At 35.5% G+C, this 27,720-nt stretch overlaps 1 protein-coding gene across 1 annotated transcript; it reads right to left on the minus strand.

Moving 5' to 3' along the window:
- Positions 1-7,784: 7,784 nt before the first annotated feature.
- ich (zinc finger protein ichor) lies at positions 7,785-27,410 on the minus strand. The gene is made up of 3 exons (XM_087414752.1): positions 27,331-27,410; positions 26,895-27,115; positions 7,785-10,757 (listed from the first exon to the last, which is right to left on the minus strand). Exons 1-3 carry the CDS (start codon positions 27,408-27,410, stop codon positions 8,311-8,313), a joined length of 2,748 nt encoding a protein of 915 aa, XP_087270878.1. The 3' UTR covers positions 7,785-8,310.
- Between the last annotated feature and the right edge of the window lie 310 nt (positions 27,411-27,720).

Consider the following 27,720-nt stretch of genomic DNA (forward strand, 5'->3'; position numbering starts at 1 on the left):
CCGAGAGTTGTGTGTGCATCGCTGCTCACCTGCCAACGTACCCACCAACGGCGTCCATTGAGAAGAGATGTAACTGTGTGAACTGTACCACTCACATGATCCGAATCGCCTTTAATTATTCGTCCATTTGCGAAATTCTCTCTCCGTACCCCGTTCCAGCGTTTCCAGCTCTTCCTCTCCTTCCTCGTCCTGACATAGTGTGCGTGCACATTCGATGGTAATGAGAGATGAGCGAAAGGGGAAGAGACACGAAGGAGACCTCGCAGTCTTCCAAATCGAAAACACGCTTTTAACAAGACGCGGTTTGCGTGCTACACGTTCCTTACACGGTCAATCTTTTTTATTCATCTTTTTAAGCTTATTGCATTTTCATTATCAAACTGCTTGATTTACTGAAATACTTATTAAGCGTCTAACGGAAACTGGGCTTTACCTGTGACTCAGATTTTTTTTTTAATTTTGAATAATCGTTTTTTTTCTTTGATGGAAGAAAAAGGAATAAGACGTGTAAATGTGTGTTTTTATTCATATTTGATACATAATACGTTATTATGACGTGGATTATATTACAAATTTGTCTTTGGCATTTATCACTAGAAACTCATCCTAGAGATGGAAAATTGACGAGATAATCGTGGGTTAAAAGTGTTCCGGTTTCGCTCGGGTAGCTAAGAAACGCATGCAAATCTTTTTACGTGTATCTGGAATTAGTTCACGACGCGATGGCAGCAGATAGAAGAAGCTGACATAAATTTACATCCGAAAGAATTGGTTTGGTGTAACATTGTAGTGCAATTTAAGCCATAAGAAATCGTCCGATGATTAGAGCTGCAGTTCGTATAAATTAAACAATTACATAATGTCTACATAAATAAATATACAATCGTGACGTTTTACATATATTATAAAATACCAAAAATATTATATATTATAAAATATATATATAATTATACAATAATTATATACATTATAAAATGTAATTATACTTATATAATTATATAACACGTCGCAAGCATTTAATGCATATGTCATCTTACTAAAAACCGTGGACAACCAATACTGATATTATTTCACACGTCGGTATTACCTTTCGGCTCCGGCTTTGTAATCTTCACATATACATAAATACGACCTTATGTCGCAAGACTTTCCTTAAACTCTCGAAAGCGTGTCGAACTTGAAACGAGCGATTCGACGTCATTTCGATTTCTCAACGGGAATCCGAAAATCTGTCGTTCCATCGCGATTATGACATGGTATTTTATTTGAATTAGCATTTCATGAAAGATTGGCCATTGAGCATTTATGCGTGGATAAACGATTCCCCGCGATCGCGGCCTTCTCGCAGCGAGCCTCGACGGATGCAGCCAAATTTGCGCACATAATCGCAAGTATGTCGATTTTCATCTTGTCCTAGTTTGAGTGTAATCGCCAAGATGCGCACGTGTAACACATAAAACGGCGTGGGTTTAGTAGAGCCGTATAATTCTTAACTATCGAGAAAGCAGAAAATATTGTGTAATTTAAAATTTATATTTATTATTTATTATAAATATATCTAAAATATATTATATATATATATATATATGTATATATTGCATCATATTATATTATGTATATTAAAATTAAAAAAATAATACCGAGATAAAACCGTCGTGTAAAAAATTTTATTGGAAAAATAGTTACTTTCATAGGATATATTAATATTTATATTAATTTGACGTAAAGTTTTTTGCATCAAATATATTTATGTAACGTTCTACTGGAAAAGGGTAACTTTTATACTATCTAATTTGTGTGCCTTTATCTAATGTGTATTTAATCGCACGCCTATTCTCTCGTTATATTGAGATCATGCGTCCTACATCAAACGGAAGCATTTACTTATTTATCGAAACTGATATCATTGTGGGATGTAAAGCAAGGAAGTTACATTAAATGATACGTCGATTTCCACTTTGTTTAGAAAAAGAATATTATTAAAACTTTATTTATGCGTTTCATTTAAAAAAAATATGTACATTGTTCTATGAATTTTCTATAAAAGAGGAGTCAAAGCCGACAAATTTTATATACAATTGAGAAGTCGGAAAAAAGATTTTATCGATATAAAAAATGGAAATTTACGGTACAAATTTTTTTTAAAGAACAATACTTATTTTGTAATTGTAAGAAATCCTGGAAATATGTCGGAAACATCTATAATCTTTTAAATTACCGCTGACTATGACATTCCTTTCCATTAAGTATAATATCCTGAGGTTTGATATTTGGGCCATTTATTATTCTTTTAACTATTATATTCTATTCCAATAACTGAATTTCTCAAATGCTTTAAAAAATAGGAACTACTTCCTATTGTGAGACGAGTCCCTCGAAAGAGAGAGAGAGAGAGAGAGAGAGAGAGAGAGAGAGAGAGAGAGAAAGAATGAAATGTATTTGCTATCGTTTCGCACGAATTTCGTGTCGAAGCAGGCATTTCGTGTTGCGCGTGGTATATACGCGAGTTATATACAGCTAACGACGCACGATTGGAACCGTAGGATAGACAGACCCACTCTTCAGGATCCTGAAGCGAGGCGAGTTGCAAAGTGTGCCGTGTAAGTGGAACATCGCTGCCTGGTACCGACGACGAAGTATACCAAAGTAGTATAACATGGTCCTCCTCCTTCGTCGTTTCCTCTTTGCCCTTCTCTCTCCTCGTCATTCTCTTACCACCACCTCATCATCCTCCTCCTTCTTTTCCTTCTCCAGCCGACAACGACACTCCGGCGCTCCTCCTTCGCGTACACGGTGAAAGACTTTCTTTAAGGAGGTTCCACAATAAAAACTTACACGCCGCCTGTTGCCTACCGGCGCCGTGCACACTCACCGCCAAGAAAGAATTGTCCATTGTCTCCTTTGACTGCCGTAATTGATGCCGGGTCCTCCACGTTGCATCCGGTTGCGTCTTTCCCGATATTGCCGGAGATATAATAAAAATGAAATCCTCTCGTGGCAGATGCAATAGACACGCCGCGTTGATTCGACCATGCATATACGCTTCTTTTCATCCGAAAAATCATTCCATCGGATATCGCGGATGTCGACTTGACGCGGTTGTCCCGCTCGCGAGGATTCGAGGAAAGTATTACGGGTATAACGGGCACGGAGAGAAGTTTTGTGTATATCAAAGAAACGCGACGGAAATCTCTTCCGCAGATTAATTTCGCGGCATTATTAGGAAGGATGACTATGTAATACTTTATTATCTTATTACACGCGATATAAGGAAGAGATTTGGCGCATTCCGTATAATTGTCCGATCTGCAACAATATTTACTTACAAATTCTTTTACAATCGTGTCTAAAGGACACTTTACCGAGAGATAATTCTATATTTTGTTTGAATGCAATTTGTTGCACAAAAATCCTACTCGCGAAGAATTCTTTCTTTCGTTCAAATTCAGTAATTAATGCACTGCTGAAAGCAAGTTTGCTGAAAGTAATTAGGGGATTATTCCTTTAAAAGTCTTCGAAAATCTGCATTTTATAGAAAAGCTAAGAAATTAAAGTATCGTATTTAATATGTTTATTACGAGGGCGTTCTGAATGATATGCTAAAAATATTCGAACTTTCAGATGTATACTATACATTCATTAGAAGTGTTTCGCTAATTGTTTTCAGCAGTGTATCATACGCCTCTCTCTCTCATATATCTAGGCTACTAAACTAACAGATGCTATCGCTAGGATCCCGCAAATAAATTACACAATCATTATAACTAATAAAAGGCACTAACTGAGCGTATTCAATATAGCGCACACAGTCCAACACAAAATTTATTCCCTCTCCTTATCTTCTTTCTCTCGCCGTCTGACGAACATCGATGAACAGCAATCCGATATCGTCACGCCACAGGATGAATCGATATCTCAGGGCCTTTTACACATCCGTGATGGAGAGGGAGAGGAGGTCCGATATTGAAGGTTGTGGGTACGAACCTTCGCCAGAGTGGGCCCGAAAAATTTGGGTCACTGGTCCGACTTGGGCACGTCATGGGAACCGCGGTACCACGAGTTTTCCTCCCTCCTCTTGATAGTTTAGCCTCCACTCGTTTGAGTCATCGACGTGTCGGTCCATCATCTTCATTCTCGCTTCACCTCTTTGTTTACTCCTTCTTCACGCTCCTAGTCGGGGACCACGCAGTAATCGCTAAATAATATGTGAAATGATACTTACGAAAGCACATCACTCATCCTGATTTTTTTTTTGCTGTTTTTTTTTTAATAGAACGTCACGAGCAGCGCACTCTCTTCAGGATTCGCACTTATCTCCAGTAATTTATCTTTCACAGTACTGCCGCTATTATTCCATATAACGTCATCTTTTTCTAATTATTTGCATCTGCCGTACAGCTATTTAATCATCTGCTTTGCATCTTCTTCACGGTGACGTGCTCTCTCAATTATCCTTACGCCATTTTTTACAACACTCTTTATTTGTTTTGCAATTACTTACGACGTTACGCGCGGCTGTTATACTTGTTCCAAGTATCGATACTCTAGTGCCTTATATGTTCGTTACATGAATTAATCAACAGTACAGTTAGACGCATTGTTACCATGCCTCTGTTTACAATTCGCGTGTACGATTACAAGAGCCATTCGCGTCTCATTGTCGAGCAGAAGTAAAAGATCCATGTCTCTCTCTCTCTCTCTCTCTCTCTCCCTCTTTCTCTTCTCATCTCTTTCTCGGCATCTTCGTCTTTACGTCTTCTGAATCTACATCTCTCCTTATTCCACACCGAAGAGACAACATCGCACGGACCGTATAACCTTCGGGACCGTAAACCCGTTATATCATTATATTCAACAATAATCCGCGGTCCATATACCAAGCACAAACATCGGGACAAACCGCCACGCAAACTGTCCCAGATCCCTTTTCAACGTCGTCCTTTGTTAGAGGTCGGTAATTTGGCCCTGTTGTTTGCCTCAGAGTGACACTCGTATCCAAAGCTCCGGAAGCTGACGGCCACGATGACTATCCGAAAATAAATTCCCCGAGCACCGCTAGCGAGATTCCATGTACACAGCGATAACATCGACAGTGTGTGTGATGATTTGACCGAACACCGTGACGTGCAAATTTATCCCGAATTTAATTGCAATTCGAACAATAAAATTTCGCGGAAAAAACGTATTTACGATGTCGAGCGATCAAGTATCCCACGAGAAACCGCATTGCATGCGACGGACGCACCCGGATCTTCATGCCTCTTTTGCCTTTACCTCACCTTTATTACACCTTAAACGTAACGGTAAATTGAAAAAAATCAATTGTCCATATTCCATATGAAGGCTTTACATTAAAATCCTACGTGTCATAATATTACGTTTTCAAATCTCAGAAATGTACACATCATGTGTTTATCATTATTCTTTCTGTCGAGCAATCTTTCCGACCGGAATTTCCGTCGCCACGAATAATATTTTTAGCCATTATTTATTTTTGCTGTGCAATATCACCAATATTTTAATAAAACGCCGCTGCCAAGTCGATTATTACGAAATTGCTGGTCGAGAGACCCGAAGAATGCCTGAAAGATAGAGAGCGAAGGAATGGTAAGAAGGGTATCAGCACGAGAGAAAAATGACAAGATTGTATTGCGGTAACAATCATTTAATTGAACATAATCAAGTTTTCATAAATAATGCACATGTACAATGCATATGACTTTATACAAATTATGTTCCGTGATCAGCAGCAACGAGAATTCGAGGATCGAGTAGCGTGAGAATCGCATCATGTATAGCAAGCAAGTATCCGCGAGCTCGACGACTAATACCAAAGATCCTGTCATTGTGAAAATTATCTCGTCGATCCATCGAAAACTCGCACCTTAAAAACACGACGTACTCATCAGCTAAAAGGTTGCAATACTTTTTTTCGGAACTCAGTCTTTCTCGTAGAGCGATTGAATGTAAATGATTAGACCAATAAGTGAGAGAACCAATCGCTCGATAAGCAGGTTGCATTCCGAAGCGGGAAAAAAAATGTTGCAACTTTTCAGCTGACGGATATACATCTTCGATTTAATATTACAGGAAAAAAGAGACCCGTACATAGATCCTTTTATCGCAGGACCGTGAGGGAAGTGCAGCAAAAGGCCATTGCACGTAAGAGTCGTAATCTTAATCGTAAGACCGTAAAAAGCGATAAATTAATTGGCTACTGATCGGGGCTAATTGTAAACATTACCGCGTCCTCCGCAGAAGCAACTCGAGTGAAACGTCATAATTTCAAAGCCGTGACCATAGGCTGTTCCAAAATTGACTGCCTGTACCGAAAACCTATACAAACAACATAAATTATAGCATTTTCAGCAATAAATTTTGAATTCAGTTATAGTCGCAAGTTTTCGTCCCGTTTTAATTAACGCCTTATCTTTGACCAATCAATAGGAAGTCACGTGACTTATCGTCACCAATCAATTTAACGCATTTTATAATCTTACGTTTACGATTAAAACTTTTACGTGCAATGGCCTTAAATATCTTGTACAATATTTTACACACGGTGTGAGGTCGTAAGCTAAGAAAGAGAAAAAAAGGAGATGAGGGAAGGAAGCTTAAATAAAAACGACTATCTTACAAGGTACGCGGAGTAAAGTACCGAGGGAAGATAAATAAAGTGGGAGTAGGACGTTGAAGGAGCGTAAAATAAAAGCAATATAAATAAAAGAGAAGAAGCTATCCATTAACGCTATACTCGAGTTTAGGTACATCTTGAGCGCGAGCAACACGCGCCCGACTGCGTCTTAACATTGAATTAATCAAATAATTAATTCTTTTGCTTTCGTCTACCCTATAGCGCTCAATGACGTCGAATTACATCGAGAAGTTGTATCTCGATGTAACGCGGCGTTATTTGAATATTATAGAATAAAAGAAAACGAAGAAAATTGCTAGTCTCGTATAACATTTCTACTTGAATATTTGAGGTGGAGACGGGACCGAGATTTTTATTTTTAAAATTATCGGCTATAACCTAAGTAATATACATGGATACAATTTATTTTAAATAATAAAATTTCCAAATTCAGCTTATTTCGCGCCAAGCTTAATATTACAAATTTTATTAGTTAAAATATTCCTCGTAAGATACAGATGCCGCAATGAACTGAATTGATATCACTTGTTGGATTATTTATATGTATCGTCCGCCCAAGATCCAAGAAACTACTCACTGTTCTTGCTCTTCGAACATAACGAACGTGTGATGAAAACCAATATAATACAGTACAGCCGCTATAGTAACACAGTAATCAAATTAGTAAAATGAAATTATTTCCAGATAAAAAATTAATCATCGTCAACGATTCACCCATATGTTTCTAGCTCTAAAAAAAATTATCACATAACAGAAAAATAGAAAGAAAAAAAATACTATTAAATAATTAAAAATTTTTTAAATTTTTCTGTTCGTCTCGACATATATAAATAAATATTTATATATATATATATATTTATACATGAAATTTTTCTTATACACATACATGTACAGATATTTGTGGATGTATGTATAAGTAAAATTTCCTAAAAATTCTTCTTATACCGCGTATACGGAGTCTGGAACGAAATCGCGTTTGCGAATAAGAATGACGGCACTGAGAAGTCATGCATCGATGAAATCATCAAAGATATTTCCAAATAAGTCATACTTGAAGCTGATCAATATTGAAGACACTAATTGCTTCATTATTGCACCTGCGCTTCAAGAATCACTTGTCCACCATTCAGGCATCAGGCTAACAGTTCAATTGAGAATCATATTTTGATATAAATTATTAGTAGAATTCAACTGTATCTTTAATACGTGAGTTAGTCCGTACTTGTAAGTAGTCTGATACAATTTTACGCAATGCATTACTGGACCGTGAGTTCCAAATATTATTGAATACCTAATAAGACATAACAATAGAGAATAACAATTATCTTATTCTGTATTGTTATTTCTGATCAAGATTCGTTGATATTCAGAGCTTGAATGTCAAGCAGCTCGTCATTGCAATTCTATCAGACCATTTTTCGAAGCTATTAAAGATACAGATTTTGCAATATTTATTTTGATTCCGATGATTAAAATTGTTCACTCAATCAATTGACATATTTCATCATAAGTACATAACGTACTTCAGTGTGTCATATGTTTCTTGTGTTCAAATGTTCTTATTATGTATATTCATCTATTTTACTTAACTATTGTAGACTATGTTATTAAATTATCTTATTAAATATGTTTGTATAATTGAAAAAAAAAAACATCTAATCCCTTCCAATTCTTTTGTGAATCTGCTGATGTTTAATAAGATGTGCCTTTTGCCTGAATGCTTTGTTACATACATCGCATCTGAATGGTTTCTCACCCGTATGCGTACGCAGGTGTACTTTAATATTGCTTTTATTTAGGAAACCTCTTTGACAGATATGACACCGATGTATTGGCTTATCCTTGCCACTCATTAAACTCGATTCCGTTCCATATTGTACCCCCACAGCACCGGCTGTCGGACCCTTCTTTGAGGGCGAGCCCCCAGAGCCTGGCGAGGATCGTGACCTCTTTCTGGGGTGGGAGGGCGTGGCAAAAGACGAGTGCAGAATATCCTCGGGACTACAAGATGTAGATACCCGATTAGGCGGGCTAAGCGGTGGAAATGGGCTTGTTGACGAGGGGGTTTCACCACACGAAGCGTTCTGTAAATTTGTGGGGTTTCCAGACTGTTGCAACCTTGCCTGGAGTAAGGGCGCGTAATCAAGTTTAGTGGGATTTTGCGTGAGCAAATTTTGCAACGCCGAACCAGCATGTTGCTGCGTCTGCGTGGTCGGAGTCGTTGTCACATAAATTTGATGCGCGAACGTATTAGGCGAGGTTGTTTCTTGGGTCTTAGGTGAACAATCCGTAATCCAATCGGCGATGTCTATCCAATCCCTTGAAGCGTCTGTATCCTGCTCGGAACTGGGTCCATTTCCATTGCCTGGAACCGTCGTATCGGCTATCGCAGATCCGATGATCTGCGCTATATCGTCCATATCCTCGTAAATTATTTGCTGCGTGGATTGTGGCAGCTGTTGCTGTTGATTATGAGAATGATGATGCTGCGGTTGTTGATGATTTTGCTGTGGCTGTTGCTGCTGTTGTTGTTGCGACTGTTTCTGACTCGCCTGCGGACATGGAGTACTAGAAGACACTACAGGCGACTCAAAAAATTCTTGATTCGAGGATGGTGTGGGGGAGGCAGACGGCACATCAATCGACGATCTTTGACCAGACGAGGCTATTGTGTGATAGTGATGCCCAGGGATGCCATTGATTTGAAGATGTCCCGTGTAATTGGTAAAAGGTGGAAGCGGGAGCAGCTTCACGTCCGGCAATGACTGATCGGAGACTGTCGTAGCCAGGATCGAATCCCAGTTATCTTGAAATCCAACGGCCGTCTGTTTTGCATCTGGGACTCCTCCCTCCAGGAACTCTGGTCCATTTGTCCATGGTAACAGCAAACTATCAATCTCAGCTGGCGAATTACCCACCACGATCCCGGAACCTTGGCTACTATGAGGTGGTTCAACGCCAGATGAAGTCAGATGCGGCGGTGCCGCCGGTGGTCCTGATTGTGTCTCGTATTTCATCTCCGATACGATGTTCGATGTTGGCGAAATGTTGTCTAAATAATGCGGCAGGGCCGCGTGCTTTACCAGCGATGGATCGCTGGTGCTTCTTCCCGCGCAGAACGATTGCTGTTTAAAATTGCTACGATTACGGGCAGCAATGGTATCAGCCACGTTTGTATCTATCGCGGATGACTGTTCCTTTATCGTTGGACCCGTTTCCAAGAAGAAATTAGCGTTGTTCGCCCTGTAACGTGGTATCACCGGCGATTCTTGCTGCGATTGTGGCAGCTTATGCTGTTCTTCTATCACTGCCGTCTTCAGGGAGTGCTCTTTCAAGAAACGGTTCCTGTCCACGCAGGCGTTGTTACTGCTAGTACCTACGTTGGTGTTCAACAGGACTGAAAAAGGATTCCTATGCAGTGTGTTCGCCGTGACGTTATATCTCGTAACCGGAATGAATCGGGATGACGAGGATGATCCACCACACGACTGCTGTCGCTCTTCAGGACTTACGCCGTTAAACTCCGTCTTGTTCCTTGAAAAGTTTAAGGAACTGTACGTTAACGGTAACTGCTCATACGGCACGTTAGAGACAGTCGATGCCGCGTTGGTAGCGGTGATGCTACGCGTATTATTCGTCGACGTGGGCGACGTCGTGAATGTCGTTGTGAACGGGTTGGCAATACAAACTTTGTGCTTTTCGGAACACGCGTAGCCAGGTAGCTGTGACTGCGCGTTGTTTGTCTGCGTCAATGACGGCGCTAATACAGTATGTCCCGGCGAAATATTTTTGAAAGATGATGATGATGATGTAAGATTGTGATAGCCGGACGAATTTTGGACGTTGGTACCGTACACGTTTGTAGTGTTATTCAACGACTGGCACCCGGAATTGTACAACGAATTTTGATAGCCCTGAAAGTTACCGTCGGGGTTGGATAATTGTTGACGTGCGACTTGAAATGGAGGCCCAACCTGGTAGTTACTGTTGCTGTACTGCGATACCTGCTGGTGCTCGGAAAATTGCGAAGTCGGAGGAAACGACGGATGGAAATTCTTTCTACTGTCGAGACTGTTGCTACCACCAGCGAAGCTGTGGCACCCTGGAACACAGGAAGGACATCGATTGGTACTAGCAGATTATAAAGGTAACTTGAATAGGAATAGGCATATTGTGAAAAAAACGTATTCACTGTAAAAAAAAAACAAATGTTCACATTACATTTCCATTTGTGATTCATATATTTAAAATGTTTAAATATCTTCATTCTTATATATGTTTATTTCCTTGAGAGTTCAATATTATTTTATTTCACATGCTTTATATAAACCAAATTATATTGTATATTCTTATAAAAGAGAATATATGATAATAAATATTGCATATATGCAATATTTATTATCATATATTTTCATATATTCTATTTTATCTATATATGTGTATATACACACATATATATATATATATATTAGGTGTTGGAATTAATTCGTAGCGTTTTTAATGAAAGAATGTTATTTATTTCACATGAGCATTAAAAAATACATTAATGAAAGTACTTCCCATCACTTGTAAAACGCTACGAATTAATTCCAACACCTAATATATGTGTATATATATATATAGATTTAACTATCGAATATATATGTAAAATAAATTCCCATGCAGCATAGACCTCCAAGAAATGTCTTAAAAACGTGCAAAAGACTCCACATTCCCTGAAATAAAAGTACTGTGCAAGTTACTATCAACTACATTACTATTTTTACAAATAAAACTACTACTACTTTTACTTCTTTTAAAAATATATATAATATAATGCTACTATAAAAATATAATAATCACTATATTATCACTAAACTATATTTTTTTAAATTAAATTAAATTAAAAATTAAATTATTACAAATAATGGAAGGGAACAAGAGATTCCACGTATATAAAGATGTAAAGAAAATTTCATTAAGGAACGCATGCGAACATTAAAAGAGAAAAAAGGGAGTTAAAAAGAGAGAAAAAGAATCTACGGGGAATTCCAATGTCTCCTCGAGATAAATGCTAAGGGAGAGAGAAGAAGAAAATGAATAGGAGCAAATCCGTGAGACAAGCGAGGCATGCCGCAAAGTATGATAGTAGTGGACGTAGTTTGTAGTGGACGTTTGTACGGTGAATAGGTAGGTAGGTCTGGCCGATACGATCCGACGATCACACTCGCACTTGCTTACATGCACGCATATACACGCGACCGCATGCGGATGCATCATGTTCGTGGCCACTTCACACACGTAAACACATGTCAGTGCGTATATACACATGACGCGTGTGTATATGCTGGGTAGGCGCAGATCCCTCTCTTCAAGAAGAAAGACTTGCTCCGGCTAACTGGGTTAGTGGCACATTAGCCAGCCACGGCCGAGTAAGTCGACCAAATTGCTGCGTTTAAAAATATATTTTTATACCGAACTATCGGCGAGATAAAGGGAAACCTGGAAGAAGGGACAGTAAGATATTTCATCTCGATCAGTACTAAGATTAATTCATGCCATCATTCTGATTTTTATATTTAATCCTATGCCCGAATTTTTTTAAAATTATGAGCACAATATATTCAATATCTTATAATATATATAATCATAAAATGATTAACATGAAGTAAAAGAAAAGAATAAAATAAATAATTAAAATGGTACGAAATAATATATGTGTATAAAAATGATATAAAAAATAAATAAATAATAAATAAAACAAAATATAACAAATAAAATAAAATAAATAATATAATATAAAAATATAATAATGTAATATAAAATATATTAAAGAAATAATATAATGTGAAATAAAATAATGCAATAAAATAATGTAAAGTATATAAGTTAAAGGAATTCGGAACTGATATCGTTTAGATATTGTGAATCTATATTGAGGTGATCAAATATTTGCAATGCATCCAAACAATAGGCAAATAATAATAATATTAATTAATTATATTAATCTTAGGATTACGCACATATATATTTAAGACTGGGGAAAATCTCAAATCCTCAACATTTTGAAATTTATAATTTGGAAAAGTCATTATCCAGTATCTATCCATTATCTTTTTCTATTTATAAAAACGTGGGTAATCCTATGATTAAATGATATATTCATTATATAATATAAATAAAATGTGCGTAAATTTACATAAGTTTGTTGAATTCGTATCGTTGATTTGTTGAGTATATCCGGTCTGCAAATTTGGGTTATATTCGTTTTGCAAATTTGAGTTATATTCATTTTGCAAATTTGGGTTATATCCGTTTTGCAAATTTGGATTAGATCCGTCTTGCAAATTTGGATCATATCCGTTTTGCAAATTTGGGTTATATCCGTTTTGCAAATTTGAGTTATATTCATTTTGCAAATTTGGGTTATATCCATTTTGCAAATTTGGATTAGATCCGTCTTGCAAATTTGGATTATATCCGTTTTGCAAATTTGGGTTATATCCGTTTTGCAAATTTGGATTATATCCGTTTTGCAAATTTGGGTTATATCCGTTTTGCATTACATTCTTGTCGTAAAATCCAGCGATGTTGTTTACTACTGCATTCGACGATGGTATTTTCTTGTTTGCATTATTCTCTACTAATCTTTCTCTACTCATCATTTCATTGTTCTCTCTTGTTTGGGCATCTTGTATTATATTTATTTCGCGTATGTTATATACTGTTCCGTAGTTGTATACCTTCATGATTCTTTTCATGATTCTATTGGTCTTCTTTACTTGGCAATATTAGAACCAAATTTTGACTCAAAGTATATACTTTAAATCCTGTTGAATTTCTCGTAGCTTTATTGCCAACCTGTATATAACAAATTATAACATTAATAAAAATTCTGTAATTATAAGAAAATTTATTTTAATAATTACATAATTAAGTGCATCATACTATTATGATTAGTCTAGTGATTAACCATATACCATAGAAAGATAATAAGAACATTGTACAAATAAATTTATCAGCTTGTCTGAATATCCTTGTTCAGACAAACTGATAAATGCAAATGTGCGATACATGCAATATTAATTCACAAATAGGATATTAGTATAGTTGTATAATTTTTCACAATTACAATATATTTACAGTTGTATTAGTATTAATTTCAATTTCTATGGTACCCTTCAACCAAAATTAATTCTTGTACAGAAGTACAATTTATAAATTATCTGTTTATTAATTTAAACGAACTTAGAGATCAAAATTAATTCTAATATGTGAATACTGTACTTAACAAAGTTGGGATAATTATTGGATAAACACAAATTATTTGAATAAACATAATATTTGTGTTTATTCAAATTCCATTTGTTCTACAGATGATTCTTTAATTTTGTTTTTTATAAAAATATTTTGTTGCAACAATAGAACAACATTGCGCAATACTGCTGCAATCTTGTTAAAATCTTGCACTCTATAGCGTCTTAGCTTTCTATTGCATTGTAATTTTTAACATTGCAACTTTACCGCAACATAACGCGTAAATTGCGAATGATACCTTATATGACTTATAAAGTATCCATATTTACATCGTTACAAAATTTGTGTGATCATGTGTGGAATGAAGACAGAATTCAAGGCATGTTGAGACAAAGTCAAGAGTATGAGATATCTTTCATTTATATACATATTTAACAACAAGATATTGTCACTATATTATTAATCCTTAAACGCCTTTTTGATATAGTTTTTTCAACGCTTTTTTCTCTGCTTATAAATTATCTGCTTATAAATCTCTGTATTAATAAAAATACATATATTTACTCAATTTAACACCGTTATGTTTCTTATGTTTCAAATTACGTTCAAACGTTCTTATCTGACGTTTAAAAAAAAATGTTTTTACATTGTTCATTTCTCTGAAAATGATAAGCATGATCGAATTAGATTGGATATACAAGTGTATTGTTCCCGTGAGGCGTTTAAAGATTATTTATGGTAGAGAGGATTAAACAAAATTACAATAATTTACAAGAAAGTAAATTAATTTAATAAGAAGCAACAAAAGCGTACTTAAGTCTATGTTATTATATAAATAATAAGCTTATTAGAGTTAATTCAGTAAATTAGTTATAATTTAACAACTAACGAGTAATAATACTAATTATTAAACGAAATAATCGTATATATATTATAATAGCGTGTCTATGTGTTATCAACTTTAAGATTAGTGCTATTTCTTATTAATTTTAATGCATTAGTTACATTTTTACTTCTTTATATCTATTATTTAACCAGACCCATAATAATGAATCATATCTACTCACCTGTATTTAAAACATATGAAATATATTAAATTGAATCACTATATCGGTTCACTATTTATACAAAAGCATTAATTTTATATAAGAACACTTTATATAAGAACGAACTTCATTATTTCTTAAATTGATGCTGCGATGATAATAATTACAAAATAGATTGCAAGATAGATTATATTTTCGATTAGTAAAAGTTAATAAAATTAAAAGTAATTCAATTTTTCTAATTAAAAATAATTTATTTAATGAAAAGGATTAAGATTATCTGTCAACTTTGATTATAATCTATCTGTGAAATTTTTGTCACACTTTATCTTATCTTAAGATAAATTTTTCATAAACTTACAACTCAAAATTCAAAATATATTATTTTAATGATCGGATTTAAAACGGATTTAAATAGATACAAATATTCAGTATATTCGGAATACTAATAATGATACTCGGAAAGATCGGAGGAAATAAACATGACCAAAGAGATACAAAATTAAAACACTACACGCTACAACGTAACAATATAAACAAAGTTTCAGATACATCCATTTCCTGACTTATTCCATGTAAAAGAAAAACAAAATTTTATTCTTCCGGATTCTCAATGCACATTCGCTGCTGCATAACAATTACGCGCTTCCGAATCCACAGAAGCGGTAGATCCACCTGCCACTATCTTCTCCAAAAAAAGAACAACCCCGTACTCAGGCAGAAATAAGCGCCCTTCATTGCTCGCATCCTGTTCCGCGAGAGGTTCAAATTAAGTATCCCTTTTCTCTCAGTTTCGATTGACGTATCCGCGTGGTCGTACGGTACACGTCATGAGAAACGTGCAAATCGGTCCCTGTCACCCCCTCAAGCATCCATCGTCATCGTCGTCGTCATCGTCATCGTCATCGTCATCGTTATCCCCCTCTCTCAAAATTCCCCTCTCCTCGCGCTTTTTTTTTTTGCCTCTCGTTCTGTCAGACCAACTTCGAGTCCGTCCTTGTCGTCGGTAAGAGCCCGTCCTTGTCAATGGTAAACATTTCAGAATAGGTACTCCCTCCCTTCGCAATCCCCCCCTTTGGCACTTGAGAAGCGAGAGAGAACAGGGGGTCCTCTCTCGCTGTGTACCGTTATCCAGCGGCGTGGACGAGACTCTTCGTGATCGCGCGGTGGGTCCGTGCTCAAGGATCGATCGGGCCTGCTTTTTCGGTCCTACGACGATGCCTCCGTGGGCTACTTATCAATGGGATCACCGGGTATCCGTGCGATACGACAAATTCGGCCGTACCGATTTGCGGAGCCGGTGTTTACGACGTGCCCATGTTTATGGCGAACACGTTTCTCTCTGTTTAAATTTAAAACGTCGTTGAATTTGAAACTTTTAAGCCGCCACCCAAACGCAAAGAGTTCGCCCATCGAAATCCTGTTTCTCTTCCTGTATCATGAATTAATTTTCTATTTCTTATTATTTTCTTCTTGCCATTCAAACTTGTTAAATAAATCCTTTTTTGTAAACCAAATAAAATTATTTGATAATAATGATATTGTTGGGTTAATAATAACGATTATAAGTCTCTAAAAAAAGTGTTGAGACGACAGTACTTTGTAGATATTATTGACGAACAATAAGTCTCTCAATATTTCGTGAGAATATACGCTGCATTTTCTTCGATATAGATCTGACATGTCTGACCTGTAATGTCCATTTTCTACTTAGCTTCTTGTAATCTGAAATAGTCTCTTATCTATACGAGTATATTATATCTTGCAGTTTCATTCTCTTCTATTTTAGATCGTAAAAGTCAAAATCTTTGCAACTTTTAATCAACATTTAATCTATAAGTGCAATCTAATTTGACATACGAAAAATCTTTCATCTACGATTTTCATTCTATAATATACAGTGCCAAATTATATTGCAATTATTAATTCTTTTATTTTATCAAAAAATTTTTTTTCATATTAAATAAATTCCTCAGAAGCATTTTTGATTTAAAAATAAATTAATAAGCGTAGAAAGATGAAAAATTAATAAATGCATTATTATTAGCTTAATATTTCTCATGTAACAACAAATATATTTTACGATCGGATGCATTTATTTATAAATTTTATATTAAATTAAAAAAATTTTTCTCCCATCTTATTTTTATAATCTCTACAAATACTTTGAATAAACTCTTAAGCTTCTCCTCTTACATGGAGAATTCTTGATTTCTTCCAAGAAGCTTCCACCAGACTCCTACCGCAGGAGGCGGCAATCCCGGAACGAAATGTCGATCCATCGGTGCGTAGTCACGTGCTCCGTGCATGTGCACACGTATTTCGTTCGCGTGTGCGTGTCGTAATGGTGCATCGCAAGGGGGCACCCGTATTCCATTCGTTCGTTCATTCGTCCTCGCGGCTCGCATCGGGGCCCGCGAGACCGTCGGCGTCGGTCGGCGTCGGTCGGCGTCGGGGACGGGGAGAGAAGGGGGGGAGGGGGGCCTACCGCTGTCGACGTCGCCGCCGTGGTTGTTCGCGAATATCCGTGCCGTGACTACAAGCCGAAACCATACCACGCTCGCGCCTCGAGCCGCGCTCAGTGGGGCGGCCGAAGTAGGCCGGAGCACCGTTACAGCCGGCTGCACGGCCGAAGCCTACGCAAATCGACTAGATTTTGCCCGAATGGCTTTCCTTTTCGTTGTGAAAAATGGCGCGTGCGAGCCGCGATTTCCGCGCCGACCCACTTCTGCGCGAGCGACCATGCGTGCGATTTTCCTCGCGAATCCCGCATTAATAATACACGCCCTGGACCCCGTCTCGCGTGCGACAATTAGCGGAGCGTCATCATCTTCCATCTTTTTTCAAATTCTCACATCCACGTGCTTATATTTTCATGCGACGTTTCTCTGCATGTTTATATTTATATCAGTATTCCCCGTCAAAGTTTCGAGTTACACGTCGTAGTCGTGATTTACTTTTTAAAATTTAAATCAATTGTTTAGATTTAAGGCTATGACGCACAAAAAGACTTGAGCAGTGAACGAATAAAGCCAGGAACACATAGAAAAACGTACTAGGAGCTTAGCTACAAAGAACAGGTCTTATAACATACAAAAAAAACACGTAAAAAAGCAGTAAGACATAAGCAGTAAGTGACTTGGCCAGTCACAATAGAGAACGTAAGGCAATAACCTTATGTCTTCTACTATGATTGGTTGATTCACTTGCTGCTTAGGTCTTATTATGCTTTTATGCTTAGGTCTTATATCTTATGCTTTTAAACGTGTCATGAGCTTAAACATTTTGGGTTTGCTGCTTACGTTATTGCTTTATCTCTATATTGTGATTGATCGATTTGTTTACTACTTATGTCTTACTTCTGTCTTTTAAGGCTATGGCACATAAAAAAACTTAAGCAGCAAAACGTAACAGTAAGCGAATTGACCAATCACGGTAGAGTAAGACCATACATAAGCAATAGCCATTCCAACATGTTGATTTCCTTACGTCATATTACCGTAAATTTTTTGTGTGCCATGATCCTTAGGCTAATTCTATAATGCTCTTTGTTTCCTGTTTCTTGTTGTTTTGTCTCTGTTTGTCTCTTGCCTTTTTGGTCAATAAGATAAGAGACAGACAGCAAGAAACAGAAAACAAAAAGCACAGCCTTACCACTTTTTGTATGTCATGAGGCCTGTTCTTTTTAACTGAACTTTTTGCACGGATCATCTCTTATCTTATTTCTTTTCATGTTGAAGGAAAAAAGAGAAAGGATGAACTGTGTTCATCTAAAGAAGTTTAGCTAAAAAGGATAGATTATAGCCTTTAGACCATAGTGTTCCATTAGCCACGATTTTATCCATTAGCACGTGGAAAGGTTCAATTTCCCGCGGTCAGGTCTACGTCATCCCGCAGCCAACCGGAAGAAACGCGGCGCGGTGTAGGACATCGGCGGCACACTTGTTCGCGCGATGACTATGACTATATATATTCGCCCAGCTAAACTATATCGACACGTATACTGGGGAACGGAAGTAGGTCGAGGCACCGTTACTGGGTAGCCGAGAAGCTCGGGAGGCCTACGCAAGACCAGTCAGATTTTGCTAAGCGTTCGCCAGCCGACCAGCCGCGGCTTTCCTTTTCGTTACGAAAAATGGCGCGTGCGAAACGCGGTTCCTCGTGAATGACCCACATCGGTCCCAAACAAGCCACGCTCGGTGCGAAGAGCGTCTTCGTTCTCGCTCGCTCGCTCGCTCGCTTGCCTCCGTCGATGGGCGACCGGTTGGGAACCACTCGATACCCGTGACCCACACCGTAGCACGCAAAACCAGACGCGACCAAACGTGAAATTCATTTCCATACTTCCGTGTCCGGCTGTATGCGGAATGGATCTTTTCGCCTCGTTACGCAGCCGCGACGGACAACGCGTTCATTCGCGTCCCCGATTGACTCATTTCATTCTTTTAAACGTCTTTTTTTAAATAATATATTCAAATGCAGTCGTTACTTTAATCTTTTTTAATTCGATCAAGAGACTAAATTATTCCTTTCTAGCAAGTAATATTTTATTTAATTATTTTTGCTACTTGTATATATTATTATATATATTTTCTCTTTTCTTAATTATGTAAAAAATAATTTATCATAGTTATTATGTTATATAAATCAACTGAAAAAATTATTATTCAATTATAAAATGTCAGCACTGTAAAGAAAATTTGTAAACAAAAATTACAATTAAATGCTAATTTGAAATTGAATTTTGCAATGCAACAATTAAAAGCAAAAACAGCAAAGTAAATAAAAATATGAAATGCTTGTTTTTCATCTGTGAGCGACAGAATATTTTAATTGTAAAACATTGAGTAGAAAACAAACATTTGAGTCAGACATATCAGATATATCTCGAACGAAATATGCATATCGTAGTTATTCGTAAGAAATTCCATTTACTCATTATCTTATGTAAGTAAAATCTTTGATATTTCGAGAGGAGCGATATTTAATATATGCATATTGTCGCGATGACTTTCGCGTTAATTTCTTACAGAAAACAGATAAGTCAAATGAGGGTATTATCTTGTAACTATTTTATAACGGTGTATTAGAGCGCGCTTATAAGCTGGTTCATTTGTGACCCCATAAATGCTGATTGCCATTATGTGGGTATATAGGAAATGTTACAAAGATATTGTTATATTTTTCATTGATTCGATTATCGATTATAATAGCTTTTGACATGCGTATGTCTGTATGACATACAAATATTGACATACAAATATGTTCCGACAAAATAAAATCCGTCCTAAGCTCGATTTTTTTATATTTTTATAACTTTTATTATATCGCATGCAAGATAAATACAAAAATCTTGGAAACTGCATGTATAATTGTTAATTAATGACTCGATCATTAATATGCATAATCACTAACGCTTAACGAATGATATCATGATGTTTCTCAAAATATCATGATATGCTAGTAAATCTTGTAGATAAGATATCGTATATTTGACATAAATTACTTTATAGATTACTAGAATTTCAGGAAAGAATGATATTTCTTCCGCATTTCTTCATCAATAATGCAATCCTCATAATTTAATGATATGATAAACCTGAATTATGGAGAATAATTCATTAACTATTATTTACTAAAATAAACTATTGAAATGAGAAAAAATAACTAAAGAAGAAAAATCGGAGCCTAATATTTTATATCAAAAGAAAAAACGAGAAAAGAAAGAATTGGAACTAGATTCTTATTGCACAAATTATTTATTTTATTTATTATAATAATTATTTATTTTATTAATTGAGTTAATTTCTTTAAAACAAGACTCTAGATAGATATAGATAGATAGATAAATATTTAATAGGACTTTAAAATTATTTATTTAGAAATTGCGAAGTTGTAAAAGTTATACAGGTTTTAATAAGTAATAATGTTATAATTCAGTTTCTTTTCTACATCGCTAAAAAGAACAGTTACATATTTAACATTAATTATGATTTTGTAAACAAAATATAAAATAAAATATTCTTTTAATGCTTACTGTACAATACAGAAGTGGAAACAAATTTTAGAAGCGTCTCAGACATTTAAAATTTGTTTTAAAATTGTCTGATAAAGTTGACAAAAAAATTTGTTGAAATTAATCTGTTCACGATCAGATTTCAAGGGTAAAAAAAATTAATAAAGAGAGTTAATAAGAAATTAATAAAAAATTCATACAGGAAATATTATTAATAGTATTTAAAAAAAAAGGATAATATAATTCAGAGAATTCGAAGAAGACTCTCTCGTTAAAAATAATCTCATCGATCGTCGCGTTGAAGCGATGTGTGCTGAGATCAGAATGTGTCTTGGCTAGATACATAGATGCGTGCATGAGACAAGCCGGCACTGCTTCGCCATCGGAGAAAGTGCGACGACCCTTAAGGTAAAGGTTAAAGACGACGAACAGACAGGATAGTGTCGAGGAAATGCGCGCAAACTGGGGAACATTCGCATACCACGGTCGAGTCCGAAACAATACTGGTTTGTCAACATTTCATGGCACTTTCGCCGCAAGGACAAGTCGATAACGCTCCAAGTCCGAGCACAATATCGGAAAAGATTTTAAAGGCCACAGACTAGTGTCAGGCCAATGGAGTAAATCTAAAAAATCTAATTTAACGGGAAGATTAAAGCATCTAATTAACATCTATAGAAACTGAGAGTTGTTAATAAATTAATTTCTCGGGATAAATTTTACGAATGTATTCTTTTTATTCTCGCAGCTCGCCCCAGAGAATAGCGACTTGTACCGCGAATATAAAAATAGATTTTTAAAAAATGCTAAGGTAGTTAGATTAAAAAAAAATATTAAAGCACAAGATTTTTCGGAGACTTTTAAAAGCTTGAGAAGACTCTTATTTTAAGAACACGTAGGTCGATGCAACTATTCTTATATACGTATAGGCGATCGCTCGCTGAGTGATCTCCTACGCACGGATTCGTGCGATCGTAGACGTCCGTGGACACGGCCGTGAGCGACCGTGGATGCGGCTCACGATATAGCTATAGGCTCTACGGAACTGACAAGTCGGAAGACCTCCCCCTACCTCCGACGGAGTACCGGTTAATGTGGTACACTGACCTACTCTCTAGCCACCGCGGCACCAGCGAGGATACCCCACCATACTGTTGTTCTGCCGTCCTTCTCTCACACCCGGTTACTTTTTCTCTCTCTCGTCTTTCCTCTCTCTTTCCTTGTCTCTCTCCCGCATTCCCTTTCCGCTTCTATTTCTCACCATTTCTTTCTCATGTTTCTCCCTCCTCCTCCTCTCTCTCTCTCTCTCTCTCTCTCTCTCTCTCTCTCTCTCTCTGCTACTCTTTCTCTTTTGCTTTTGTGTAATTATTGTTTCAGCGAAATAATACTGATAAAACATTATTGGTGCGCAATCGATCAAAAAATACCAATGTCTTTATTAATTTTTAATTTTATGTACTGAGTCTCTTTAATATTTTGTAAAACGTTCGATATGCAGAGTGAATAAAGAGAATAAAAAGAATTTTTAATTAAGTTTTATTGCATTGCTCTAAAGAGGATCTTCATAAATATGGCAAAAGTTATAAGAAATATATTTACGTTTTATAAAACGTAGATATGCAAATTTAATATTAACGTGTATTAGGGCTATTTAAACAAAAAATTGCAAATAATATTTTTACAATAGCTTTCAATTATTTAAATAATTTACTATTATTATTAAAATTTATTGGAAGTATTTTTGTGTGGCACTATTGTCCCTAATGACTCGCGATCCTTCAAATTCCAACCCTAGCATCGCCAAACGCCTGCAGCAATAATTTGCTTTACAATTTGCTACGCAAATGCAGAAAAATAAAGTATATGTTCGCCATATGTTAAGACATCCTCTGCATTAGCACTTTATTGGTGCCAATGTACAGGATGTCCTAATACTTCGTTTACACCTCAATTTCGTGCCGTAAAATCGTAAAACGTGGATGCTACCTTACAAATTACAGATTGGAATTTAAGAGAGACAATCATGTGCCATTAAATATCGTCAATAAATTTAATAAATTAAGCAGTATCTAAAATCAAAGTATTAAATATTAAATATAAATTATTTAAATGAAATTATTTAGATGATAAGCTTCCAAATAAACGTGTAAATCATCCACAATATTTCGTTCTTGTTGTAAACGATAGTATGTGCCAGAATTTTCTGGCGAACACATGGCGAACATATTTTGAAACACTTTACAAATTCAATGGGTAACATAATAAAAAATAAAGATTTTGTTTTTGCTTCTGTTGAAAATCACAAGTTACGGGAAAATGACATGTCTTAATAAACAATATTGCCCTAACAAATGTTTGAGCTCTGTGTAACGAGCTGACATGATGTCGCAATTTCAGATTCATTCTTCATTTGAGCAGATTTTAATATTGGAGGAATGAAAAGCTTTCATAAAAATGTTCATAAACTTTACGAAGACTTTTATTACGTGGACATTCTTGAATGAAATTTTCATCATTATCATTCGATGGTCTAGAGATTAATTTAGTTTGAGGGATTAAGCAATTTTAATACTGCCAAAGAAGAGATGTTCAACAAGTCATTCATCAATATTCTATAATATAATTACACGACCATCTCACTATCAGCGATAAACGCCATCGATTCCCCCTACAATATTAATCGAATGATTCTCGCAAACGTCCCCATCGAAATCGAGCTATGCGCGAAGAGGAGTCGTTGGATAAAAAGCACGCACCACTAGAAATCGACGACCTGACACTGAGACTGTCCCGAGCCAATCGTGAGTTAGTATCGAGGAGCAACGAACCGCCTTGCGAGATGTCTACAACCTCGAGCAACAAGTCCGGACCCCCCACTAGCGAACAAGCAAGGAAGTCGTTCCGGAGAAATTTCACCGCAAACTTAGCAACCTCCGTCTTCGTCGTTATCATAGTATACATATTTTATATTGTCGATGCCCAAATATTTGTAAGCCAAGTCGATTTTTGCAAAATGCCAAAAAATTGAAGAGGAGAATATGAAGCTATAACCGCGGAGATATATAACTTCTCTTCGTTTTCGGTAACTTGGATCTTTAAATAGAAAGATAAGAATTATAAGAATAGAAAGATATTGCGCCATGGAATTTAATTTGCAGCATAATTTATTCCAACTTGCGATATTATGGCGCTAACTGTATGTATCGCAAATGCAAGATCTAATGAGGGACTAATTTTTTTTTAGATATTTCCTTAAGAGAAGAATTCTTTAAATATTTCTATCCATCAGAATTTCTATTCACCATTTTACAAAAATGATGAAACAGGTACTTTTCATCAAAGATTTATTGCTTACCCAAAATAGCTTTATTCTATTTAAACATTATTCCATTTATACATGCATTATTAAAGTGTTAAGGACCAGGGAAAATTAGCCGACAATGGGACAATGTTTTTTTCAGTATCTCGAAACGAATTCTTCTATTCTGACAAAAACTTATGTGGAACATTACGATACATTACACTTTTCGAAACATTGGCTTTCGGGATTTTCGGGATCCGTTAAAACGGATTGTATCAGAGTGTATACAATACAAATTGTACGGGAAAAATATTACGACTTTCAAGCTTTCAAATAGAAACATCTTTCAAATAGAACATCTTAACATGTTGAAAAAATCTTAGCAAAAATCCTTCAATCCTTTCCGATTTTATATGAATATGTATAATATCTTTACATATGTAATACTATTTTTTAAATATAATTTAAACAATTTTATAATCTTAAAAAAACGAGTATGTAACAGAAAAAATTAATACAAAAAATATTGTATATTACAATACAAAAAATTAACACATTTTTTTAACATGAAATTAAATTTTGTTGAGAAATAAAATTAATTTTTATTTAAATAAAAATAACATAAATAAATATAAATTTTATATATTAAAATTAAAAATTAAAAATTAAATTTTTTAATAAAAATTATATATGTTTATATGTGTATATATGCATGTGCATATGTATACATGAGTGTATACTACTTTAATCTACTACTACTACTTTAATCTTACAACCTGCGATTTAACATGAAATATTTAGAAAAATTCCACATACAAGCTTCATGATTATCAGATTCGATTTTAAAAGGATTCTCTAAAGGAGTTTCTTTTGCTTCCAAAATTTCCAAATATGTTCGAATATAAACTTGACCTTGCGTCAACGCATGATTTACGATATCGGGAAACGTGATGTAGGTTTCGATCGACGCTGTCACAAAAATTATTGACTCGGCCGCACAGACAGACGACTACTTATCGTGAGTGGCGAACAAAGTTCTATCGTTAGAAAGCGTGGTAATTCGAGTGACGTATGTGGCACAAGAAGTACTAGACGACAAACGATTCGTAAAATCATGGAACTCCACTACGAGGTTTTGTGATATTCCAAAAATTCAAATTCTTTACTTCTAATAAGAATTTATTAATAACACATATTAGCCGATAATACGAATTAGCCAACAAAATCATAAATCATTTGTCAAAATCATTGGTTTTTTTTGTTAACTCATATAGTTTCTATTAAGTAATCGAGCGTGATTTCTATGAAATAAGCTAATTTTAGCACAAAAATCTTTTTAATAAAATAATATGAATAATGATTACAAGCCAGTATTAATTGGTAAATCTATGTAATATAATAGAGTATTCAAATTATTATTAATATAACATAATTCAATCACAGTATTCGTTTACGTATCTATTTCAATTTTCGTTTATGTATCTTTTTCTATCTTTAAATTAGACTTTAGAAAAATTTTAAGAAAAAAAAAATATATATATATATTAGGTGCGCAACTAAGTTCTCGCTGTTATTTTGATGCAAATGCCATGAAAATAACAGCGAGAACTTAGTTGCGCACCTAATATATATATATATAGAGTCGGAGCAGATCTCCAATACGTTCATGCGATATAATATTCAAAATACATTTTTTGATAAATTTGACTTATGAGCGTTATTAATTCTCATTCTTACTCGGACCATCTTTAATCAAAAATTAATAAAAATAACAGTCAAAATTAATATCTCTATTTACAATAAATACATCGAAAAATCTATTAATAAAAAGTTACTTGAATATTATATCGCATAGATATTTATATTGTTTTTCCTTGCATATGTATCTTTGTTTAAATTTTCCTAAAAATCCAATTAATTCAATACATATAAATTGAAATAAATGTATAAATAATAAAAAATACATAAATACAATATGTGCGAGTTTACATGTATATAGATCTTTCTGGATTGTTGATATGACCGACAATATACAAACAAGACTATTAAAGATATATTTACGAAAGCATAAATATAACTTCTTCATTTTCAAATTTCTCAAAACAATGCTTCGTACAAAATTACTTTATTTTGCATTTTTAATTGATCTCTTCGCTATGATCGCACTCTTTTCGGTTGTATCGCTACTTTGGAAGCACTCTATACGAAATGTGCATGCTAGCACAAGATCCTTAGGTTTCATGAATATATAAATGCAAAAAGTCGTAAAACGTATCAAACCAATATTTTTTTTTCAAACCAATATCCCTAGAAGGTCTTAAAAGATCGAACACCGTTTAGACAATTTCTAATTGGTTACCATATTTTTCAGGACCTGCTCAAGATAGAATGATATAGATGCATAAAATAGAATAAGATGCGTGGATATTTCATTTTATTTTATGCATAATCTGTCTCATTCTATCTTAAGCAGATTCTGAAAAATATAGCGATACGTATGATGTCTAATCTCTTGGAAATCTCTAGATACCCCTTTTATCGTCTTCTGCACGTTGTATCGACGCATTCTTGCAAATTGAGAATGCACACTTGTCGAACGAATAAAAAGATACATGTATTAATATTCGGAGTGCAACTTACGTATGAGTAGCTTGGTATCCAGAATGGTTGTTGCTGAGCTTCCTCCGTAGGACCTCCCTTGTAAATCTATCCAAAGAGCGACGCACACTCTATCACCCGATGGACCGACAACGGGAATTAAAGATTTTAACACTTTTATCAGATTCGCGCGATTCACCTTTTCACGGTGAAATACGAGATAAAAACAGGACGCGGAGCATTGACAACGGCAATAAAAGGCTCTTTAACACAACCGCGCGAGATAAGTGGAATGGCGACGATCAAATATTGTGCATAGATTCATCAGAATTCATTCGAATAATTTCACACCACTCTTTATTCTTCGCTCTTCCTCGTTTCACCGTTTCCGCAAACTGCAGATCTCGCTACAGGTAGACAGACTCGAGCGAAGATTGCCGTAGATCATGAAGAAGGATTCCCGCACAAAGTCCTTGACCTAGCCCAGGCTCTTCTCCTGTTTCTCTTCGATCTCTGTTGTCCTCGAACTTCATTCATCAGTATTTCCATCGGCTTCATGGACCAACAACACCGGAAGCTTCGTTTCTCGCTGACCTACTTCTCTTTTTTTTCGATGCTTATAAACCTCTACTTATAATTTTCTTATTTATAATTTTGCTTTCAATTCTGCTAACAATTTAACTTAGTTTTGCTTTTTCTTTCTCTGTATCTTAGCTCTCACAAAAACTTGCAAAGTACTATTAACAGAATCCTATATCATTTATTGATGAATATCGCTAATCACCCAAAAAAATCTTTGTTCCTGATTTGAATCTTCAACACATTACACTAGTCTATCGTTTCGCGAAAATCAATTCGACCGAAATTG

The sequence above is a fragment of the Acromyrmex echinatior genome, chromosome 16 (genome assembly GCF_024713525.1).
Source record: "Acromyrmex echinatior isolate Ae372 chromosome 16, ASM2471352v2, whole genome shotgun sequence".
Taxonomy (NCBI): domain Eukaryota; kingdom Metazoa; phylum Arthropoda; class Insecta; order Hymenoptera; family Formicidae; genus Acromyrmex; species Acromyrmex echinatior.

Bases quoted from the DNA above. Each gene is read 5' to 3' on its own strand.
- ich (XM_087414752.1), bottom strand. From the start codon at position 27,410: ATGAAGCCGATGGAAATACTGATGAATGAAGTTCGAGGACAACAGAGA. The intron at 27,116-27,330 runs GTCAAGGACTTT...GTTGTGTTAAAG, and splicing joins AGGAGAAGAGCCTGGGCTAG to AGCCTTTTATTGCCGTTGTC. The intron at 10,758-26,894 runs GTAAGTTGCACT...CCTGTGTTCCAG, and splicing joins GGATACCAAGCTACTCATAC to GGTGCCACAGCTTCGCTGGT.